The 9,212-nt window shown below is 41.8% G+C and overlaps 1 protein-coding gene across 1 annotated transcript; it reads right to left on the bottom strand.

The window, feature by feature from the left end:
* Positions 1 to 517: 517 nt before the first annotated feature.
* On the bottom strand, positions 518 to 1,943 carry LOC113587465 (myosin light chain 4-like). Its single transcript, XM_035527562.1, has one exon. It carries the CDS (start codon positions 1,845 to 1,847, stop codon positions 1,221 to 1,223), a length of 627 nt encoding a protein of 208 aa, XP_035383455.1. The 5' UTR covers positions 1,848 to 1,943; the 3' UTR covers positions 518 to 1,220.
* Positions 1,944 to 9,212: the final 7,269 nt, after the last annotated feature.

Genomic DNA, 9,212 nt, shown 5'->3' on the forward strand with positions numbered 1-9,212 from the left:
GTCCACTCCTAACACCATGCCCTGCTTCTCTGGCTACTCTCAGCTGAGATTACATGGCTCACATTCCTATTGATGCATGGGCTCATGGCAGCCATAGCCCCTCTGCCAGGCCTCTGAACGGAGGGGCCCCTGTAAATTGCATCAAAGCAAAATACCGAGGTCTCTCCACCAGCTCTCTGGGTTTCAGTCGTGCATGCTGGGCTGCCATGGTAAAGGTCACTGCTTTATGGGTGTAGAAATATATTTGAGGCTGCTGTGAGACTGGTCTGAGTTATGTTTGATGTCAGTCTCCCTACCTAGTCATGCCTCAATGAGCAGCATCTGAGACCAGAATTTAAAAAAAATAGAGAGCATTTCAAGTTAGAGGGACTCTAATGGCTTTTTTTTAGCATAAAGATTTGTCCAAACCATTTTCTAAATATAAATACTTGTATGACTAGCATGATTGTGTTTGTTCGTTCATTTGTTTTAAGTGTATGGTCAATGTATAGTTGCATGAATCACCATTCTCTCTGTATCAAAGTGTACACAGGTTCCACTTCAGGTTCATTTTAAGATTCAGCAAATACAGAGTGGAAGATAAATCTTTGCAATTTAAAGAGCAATTCAAAGACCTGTGTGTTTCAGATCAGAACTGATATTTTTGCCAATCCAGTTGCATAGTAGTCATCTGCATCTACAAAAAAAAAAATAATAATAATAAAAACCCAGCATTTTAGCAATTAGAATTTCAGTGTCTGGTTCTCTCTTAGTGCATTAGATACACAGCAAAATATTTTAGTCTACATGTCCATGTCAACTATTGGCAAATTTTCTCTTCCTTGATAAACGGCCATTATATTATTAATCTCATTTATGTTTGAATACTTGCACAACTTCATATGATTTTAATATGTATATTTAAATAAGGGCAATATCTACAACACATGTGCACAAGACTGCAGTCAAAAAACTGCCCTTAGTAACTGTCTGTTTAGAACAAATCAAATTGCTAGATTTTTTCTTTACTCTGTACCGTCATCTAATGGGCTCACATTTCAGCATATGCCTATAAGCTTGGCTGAAGGGAACTACAAGTGTAAATGATAAACATATTAAATTTAAGATGAATACTATCTAAAGAAAAGTTCATTTCACTGATTTATCCCTTCTACATCCTTTAAGAGTGGCTTAAAAGTGATTCTCTACTTGGCTGTTCCATTGGTTGCAATATGTCCAACTCAGCCAGACAAGATATGCTTGATGAAAGAAGAATAATTGATGCATCCATTGGCATCCTCCTGTCCCGCCATTAGCCGATCAACTTCATCCTCAGTCATCCTCTCTCCGAGTGTGGCCAGGACATGCCGCAGCTCTGCCCCCATGATGGTTCCATTGCCCTCCTTGTCAAAGACTCGCAGCCCCTCCACAAAGTCCTCGAAGGTGCCCTTGTCCTTGGATCGTGAGATGTGCTGGAGCATAGGCAGAAAGGTCTCAAAGTCCACCATCTTCGTATTCATGTCCTCTGGCCGGGGCTTGCCCAGCACCTTCAGCACATCCGCGTTGGTGGGGTTCTGCCCCAGGGCCCTCATCACGTCCCCACACTGTGCGTATGTGATCTTCATCTCATTCTTGGGCGTGCGGTCAAACAGCTGGAATGCCTCCCTGAACTCCTCGATCTGGTCGGCCGTGTATTCCAGGGTGATGCTCTTTGGGTCAAACTCGGGCTCCTTGGGTAGCTCGGGCTCCACGGGCGGCGCCGGCTTGGCGGGAGCAGCTGGCTTGGCGGCAGCTGCAGCAGGGGCTTCTTTCTTAGGCTCGGGCTTCTTGGGCTCCGGCTTCTTGGCTTCCACTTTCTTGGGGGCCATGGGTGTAGCTGAGCAAAGCCGCCTTGATTAAGGCTGAGTTTGTGTGACGAGATCACAAACAGCGAGGTGGGTCAGTCAGGTGGAGGAGGATCAGAGCACACAGAGGCAGAGATTGCCTGCCGAAGCTTTTATATCATCTCACCCCAGGGGGGAGAGTTCAGGCACCCTAGACTGCCCTATGGCACACTATAAAAGGAAAAAATCCAAAATAGACCTGGCTGGACACTGCGCCAACAATGAGCTATTGTTCTCAGCTGTCATCGTGGATAGTTTACAAAGGGCCTCCCAAACTGCAGCTGCTAGACCAAAGTCTGGTAGGCTAATATAATACAATGGCCTCACCTATAAGCAATTTGCTTTATTTTCTTGCTAAAATATTTTTTTTTTTGCATAAAATGGCAGTTTATTTCAGGGTTTTATTCCTTTGGTCTCACACATAGAAGACTTAACTCATCATGTGTCAAAATGGAGGAAAGAAAGGCAGTCACAATAAAGCCATTTAATTTAGTTTCAAAATAACGTTACTGGGAAACTGCTTTTCCAACAGTCGTATGGAAATTGAGTGATGCATTCGTTATGAATTGGCCTAAGGCAAAGTTGTGGTTTGTGGAAATTGTGACAAGCTTGCCAAATTCTCTTTTTCTCAGTAGATTTGTTTTGTTGTTGTTTTTTTTTTTTCCAACTTACCTGCATACACTTGAAAAATAACGTCTCAGTAACACTTTTGATGATTTCACTCCAAGCTATGCTGACGTAAGTTTCCTCTATGCACTTATCTTTGCCACTGAATGCCGGCTGCGGAGATGAATATAGCAGGATTATAAACATTGAGTTTCAGGGTCAGAACAGGTGGCCTTTTCCATGCTAAAGCTATTTCAGCTCCAACACCTGTCCAAATGCAGACCCTCTCTTCAGGCTGGCTTCTTACATTTACAAAGAATGGTAAAGGATCCTATGCTGATGGGCTCCAGTATTGCTGGAGGTATACATTAGAAGACCTGCTTCAAACAGTTTTTTCAGCATGCTTTACCAATACAGTCAGACAGACTGCCACAACTGAGCATATACTGTATTGTAATTGGCTGCGTTGTCTCAGTTGGGTCTGTTTTAATTTGGGCAATGAACCACTTCATTTTCCCCACTTGTTCTGTCTGAACTGGGGAGAGAACAAAAAAAAGAGGCAAGAAAAAAAATCACACTTAACATAAAAAGAGGGCTGGTCTTTCAGTGTGTGTTGTGCATCATGAAAAGAAGGCACATCAGAAGTAGGGCTCACATCACCACCATAGCAGCCTTCAAGGTTTAAAATATGCAAGGGTAGTACTGTGGCTTAGCCTACCTGTTCATTTCAGAGGGGCTAGCCAGCCTCTGCATGGGTAGGAGCTGGTGTGCTGGCACAGATGGTGGCAGTTTGATAAACCAAGCCTGTGCGTGATCATAAAACGTAAAATAAAATAATGACATGGCAAAAATAGGAGCTCACTAATCCCCAGACAAAAGAAAGCGATACTTTTTTTTTTTCATAAGATGTAGAAAGGAAGGAACCATGGCGAAAGAAATGCTGTGATTTCCTGTGGAAAGGACGAGAAGATCCATTTTAAATCTTATAATCCAGAATTTATTGCTGCTTTTGAATGGACTTTACCCATGTAATGTTAACAAGCAATTGAGTGATACAAAAGTAAATGAAAAAGTCCTTTACAAGGCCAGACTAAATGCACACATACAAATGTACCAGGCTGTTTCCAAGGTCTTGGACTGTGATTGGATTGTTTTAAAACATGTTACAATGGTACAGTTTCTGGATCAGCTACTTGGACCTGTTTGTCAGGTAATCCACCCATTGGGACTGTTTGTGAGGTAATCCACTCCTTGGATTTGTTTAGCAGGTGATCCACCCTTTGGGGCTGTTTGTCAAATAATCCACAAATTGGATCTGTTTGTCAGGTAATCAGCATGCTATCAAATCCTGAGACAGTGTGTGATCAAAAAGTATATAAGGAATATATTCTTATAAGCCAAACCTATAGCCAGTAGACTGTCTCACACTCAGTCCTTCCACATAAGTGGCATATGTTACCATAAATAAATTATTATAAATAAACAACTTGGTGGAAGCTGGTGGATCCCAGAAGCTCATCAGCTGCGTAATTGGGAAGACTTCAGGCTGGGCACTTCAACTTAAAGGCTTCATAAATATGCATTTGCTGACAAAGATACCCATACCCCTTTGTTCATGTGGAAATGATTCAGCGTGCGGCTGGAACGTGTCAACAGAGCTTAATGGAAGCATTTTGAGAGCCACTCGGTATCCTTACAAATCTTTCCTCTGCTCGGAGAGAGGTTAATCAATGTGCAGTCGAGCAAATCAACTGTGACACTCAATGACAAGGAAAACGCACATGGTGGGAAGAAATCATAATCAACTTGCTCCATCGAGAGCAAAAACGTGACCGTGCGAAGTGAACAAAAGAAAGTGGGAAAACGTGATGGAGAGCAAAGCAATGGTGTGCGCCAATGAAATTAAACTCTTTTAGCATCCCGTTCAGACATGAACATTTTGCTACTGCTAAAGAATTGAAAGAGACCTTTTTTGTTGTTTTGCTCTCAGTAGCCTCTCTTAATTAGACATTTATGGCTGTACCAGTGAAGACTGAAAAGCAATCAATATTACTTTCTGAAAAGATGCTGCCCTATGTATGATTTCATGTATGTTGCCATGACAACAGAAGCCCTATGGCAGATAGTTATTTGAAGAGTGACCACAGGTTTTAGAACTTGTGGTTAGCTTTATTTTTGCTTTTATATTCAAATCCAGCTCCCCTTCCCCCATAGCTGGGAGGCCATCCACATCAGACTGCATTCTATGTAAATGCTGCAAGCAGCTTTAAGAGGTTTCTGAGGCAGTGGCTAAAGTGTGGACCACAGTTCTTAGGTATTGGTTATCCGGTGCGTTTATCTTGTGTCAGTCTTGTGTTTTTCCTAAAAAACACATTTGAATAACAGGGATAATGTGTAGTTTAAAATATGCATTCTATGTCTGATAGTACATTGGACTGTTCTGTTACAGCTGCTGTTAGGAAGGAAAGCAGTATGGGTTCAGTCCAGATATACCATGTTTGGCCGCAAACATTTACCCAGTTTAATTATCCTATATGAGGCAAATGTATGAATGCATATGCACAGTGATTGGACTGTAACAGGACTGCTATACAGGAGTGAACTGAAACAGGACTGCACTGGATCAGAGTGAACTGAAACAGGACTGCACTGGACCAGAGTGAACTGAAACAGGACTGTCCACATAAGTGTAACTAATTGTTTGTTTCATCAACTGTGACCTGTCTTTACTGTGTGGTTAGATGTGAACACAGTGTAGACTGGAAAGGTTCTGCAGGTCTGTGAGTGTTGGATTTCAGTGACCCAGGCCAGGTCTATGGCATTCACTGCATATTACACTACCATTAAAGTGGCTTGGTAATGGGATCTATGCATTTGCTAGTCTCTCATAGACCATTTAATGGTACTTTCTTTGGTGTGCTCTTGAAAGTCCTCTCTGTAATGTTCTTGCAATTGAAGAATGATGAATTAATGAACCTGGTCCATTTCATTTACAAGAGTGGGGGCACCCACAGAACGAGGCTGCACAATACTACCATTTTAATATATTAGGTTCGCATTCAGTCCTAACGCACAATGCAATTCATCATCTATGGCGAAGGCAGCCACGGTATTATTGCCTTATATGATTATATGATCCATTTAGCTTTCCTTACCTTACCAGCAGGTCCTTCTCAATCTGGTGATGGGGGAGAATGTAGGATGTATCGTTCTAGTTCTCAGTTCTCTGTCTTGAGATTAGAAGTCGCAAGACTGTTTCACACACCTGACAGCTTGTCTGGGCTTGTTAAATAGGAAGAGAGAGGGATAGGGAAATTGTGTGTGTGTGTGTGTGTGTGTGTGTGAGTGTGTGTGTGTGTGTGTGTGTGTGTGTGTGTGTGAGTGTGTGTGTGTGTGTGTGTGTGTGTGTGTGTGTGTGCGCGTGTGTGTGTGTGTGTGTGTGTGTGTGTGTGTGAGTGTGTGTGTGTGTGTGTGTGCGTGTGCGTGTGCGTGTGAGTGTGTGTGTGTGTGTGTGTGTATGTGTGTGTGTGTGTGTGTGTGAGTGTGTGTGTGTGTGTGTGTGTGTGTGCGTGTGCGTGTGTGTGTGTGTGTGTGTGTGTGTGTGTGTATGTGTGTGTGTGTGTGTGTGTGTGTGTGTGTGTGTGTGTGTGTGTGTGTGTTATGCATGCACCAGCATGTGCACACAAGTGGTACTTTGATTGTATTGCAGTGTGTGTGATACAAGAGCACGAGTGTGTGCGTGTTGCTGCTTGTGTATGTGGGTCTCACAGGGGGAAGCTCAGTCAGAGATGAGTGCCAAGGTCAGCCTTCTCTAAAGACTGAGACTAAATGCCTAGCACAACAAGACAAATGATGATGCAGAGAATTATGACAGTTACCTGTATATCCAGGTATACTAAAGCACAATACATATACTCACCATCCGCCTTATTAGAGACCGACCCCCTTATTAGTTATACTTATCTTCTAAAGACATTTTATGGATGAACAATTACAGAGTTTGACAGCCAGCCTAAACACCCTAGTCATCTTAACAGGCCACTCTCAGCACAGCATTAAAACTGATGCCGACGTGGCCTCATATATAACAGGCACAGTGTTGCTGGGGTTTTACATGCCAGTGTCAGTGCTGGGTTGACAATGGTCACCACCTAAAAATATCCAACCAACTGTACTCCTGTGATCACAAAATGACTACTAGTAAAGAGTTGGAGGATGTGTAACAGAAACTACACAGAGCAACAGATGCACTGCAGAGTCTAACTGTATGCCGATAAGGTATTTGTAATTGAAATGTTAATTTGTTTAATAAAGAGGGTGGAGGATGCATATAAGATATTAATAGGTGCATCATTTAAATAAATAATACTAAACAAGTCATTATTATATGAAATTAGTTTTGCAGTTGTTATTTGTGATTTTCATTAAAAGATACAATAGCTGTTCTGTTGGAATACATGTAATATATTTCTTTTAGAATATAGTGTATTTTTAACCAGTAGGCAGGGCATGTACAGGGCATGTTTTAGCACGATAGATGAACAGTCTGTAAGATGTTTATGGGAAATCCGGACCCAGGCCCCAGCCCTGCTGTTCTAACCCAAAAGCCTTTGCTTAGAGAAGCAAAACCAGGTGTCACTTTGTTGATTCATGATTGCTTTTGAAGCCTTCTGCTTTCCTGCTTTTCCTTCTCCTTCTCTGCTTCAGTCATTCTCGCTCTTTTTTTTTTTTTACTTTCTCTGTCCATGTCTCTCTTGAGAGGGATTGACTTTCCTATCTAGTATCCACCACTCTCAGTGGCTGACTGAGATGTCCAGCCAGGCTGTGAGCTCTTAAGCACAGAGATAAAGAAGGAACCAAAGCAGCGAGCTGGGCCAGGGGCCAGCCAGAGGGACCGGAGTGCCTGCTGCTAGCAGCTGAGCACTCTGGGGGTCTCGGCCAGGCTTGGGCAGGGGGGGGTTGCTGGTGTGTGGAGGCGAACATGACTTGTGTTGCGGCTGACATTTTCACTGTGGCCCAGAAGAGGCCAGCGATCTAATAAAAGAGCAACGGGCTCACATCGCCTTGCTCTGAAGGCCTCAGAGAGTGAGTCAGGCACCCAGGAGACCCCCCTGGACCTGATGTCAGTACAGTGCTAGACAACTGACAGCTGGTCCTCACACAGCCTTTTCACCGGGTCAGCATGCGTCATCCTGATCGCCGACTGCATGTACTGCTGGTACTGAAAACACCATCTATGCATCAGGATCTCAGTAAACAGTTATAGTTCAGTGTAAATCTTTGAACCATTAAAACCCACTTTTAACCAACACTGATATATGGTTGGAAGTTAAAATGAAAGGAAAAAGAAGCTAATATTCGGACATATGGGGTGTAGACGCAAAAAGTTGTGTGTGATCCTGGAGTGAATACCAGACACTTAGTATAGCAGCAGTGTAGTATAGTACTTACTATTAATATAATAACCTGGCATTGTAATATAAGCTTCTGTCATCTTTGATTATTAGCATTGCACTCCTGAAGACGGCCTACAACTTTCTTCTACAGGCTTAATCAGGTTGCAACTTCCCAAATAAAACAGATACATCACACACTTGCTTATTCCCAGACTTATGCATTCTTGATCTGCATTCCAAACTTGTATTACATCTATATGAATTTATTTTGTTAATGGGATTAGTTGGACCAGTGCCATCCACTTACTTTTATGTTCTTAATTACATATGAGTAAAACAACATGACATAGAGCAAACAGAGTTTAGGAACACTAGCAGACCTAGATCTCAAGAAAAACTGGTCGAAATGCATTGGATATCACCTTTTATTGCACAATCCATGATTTTTTAGGATGGACTGAATGGTGAAAGGGGCTTATATTGGCTCAGATATGTGCTATCAACAGCACTTCTCATTTAATCTTCCATGCAGCTCCCATAACAACTTTGCTTTAAAAATAGTCACTGCTTTGTTGAAATATATCGAACCTATAAAACGTAATGACCTCTGAAGAGAATATTATTTGCTGAGCAAAAATTATTAGATTCGTTTAGTTGCTTTTTCAGAGCAAAACATGAACTCCACACAATTTTGTTGTAATGTAGATAAGAGAAAATTGATTGTATGCACCATTGTCACGGTATCTATCCAGATATGTGCACAACTTGTAAATACATTATACGCAGACGTGATCATTAACAGTAATCTGCTAGTAGCTTACAGTCACTTAGCAAGAACTGTATCAAACTCTACATCCTTTTTTACAGCTCAACGGTTGAAATATTCTAATAAAGAGACTGTGTTGGTCGCATTTCTCACATACTGACTTGTTCACCTTTAGAAAATGAACATACGCTGTACTCAGTTTTCTCATTACCTTGAAATTGAAGAATTATATCCCTTCATCAGAAGGAGCAAGTGAACGCAGCTTGAACCATTTTATGGACATCTGTATAAACAACGTAATTAAGCATGTGAATGATGAATTGGCAGCTCCTGCCTGTATTAATACTTTGGTTTCTTAATTATACAATCTAATGTTGTCTTGATTTTTTTTTTCTGTCTTTTTTGGTCTCTTCCCTTCCTCCTGGATGGAACAATAGAAATTGAAAATTTATAAAAGGGAAAGTGCATTTCACCCTCTACTGAAGCAAGACAAGCAATTTGAAATTAATCAAAACATAATACAGTTTATGATGTGATAAAGAGCCACTGCCGGTCGAGGCAAGCGGACCCATTTCCTGAGAG

This window comes from Electrophorus electricus, chromosome 6 (assembly GCF_013358815.1).
Source record: "Electrophorus electricus isolate fEleEle1 chromosome 6, fEleEle1.pri, whole genome shotgun sequence".
NCBI lineage: Eukaryota > Metazoa > Chordata > Actinopteri > Gymnotiformes > Gymnotidae > Electrophorus > Electrophorus electricus.

Bases quoted from the DNA above. Each gene is read 5' to 3' on its own strand.
- LOC113587465 (XM_035527562.1), bottom strand. From the start codon at position 1,847: ATGGCCCCCAAGAAAGTGGAAGCCAAGAAGCCGGAGCCCAAGAAGCCC.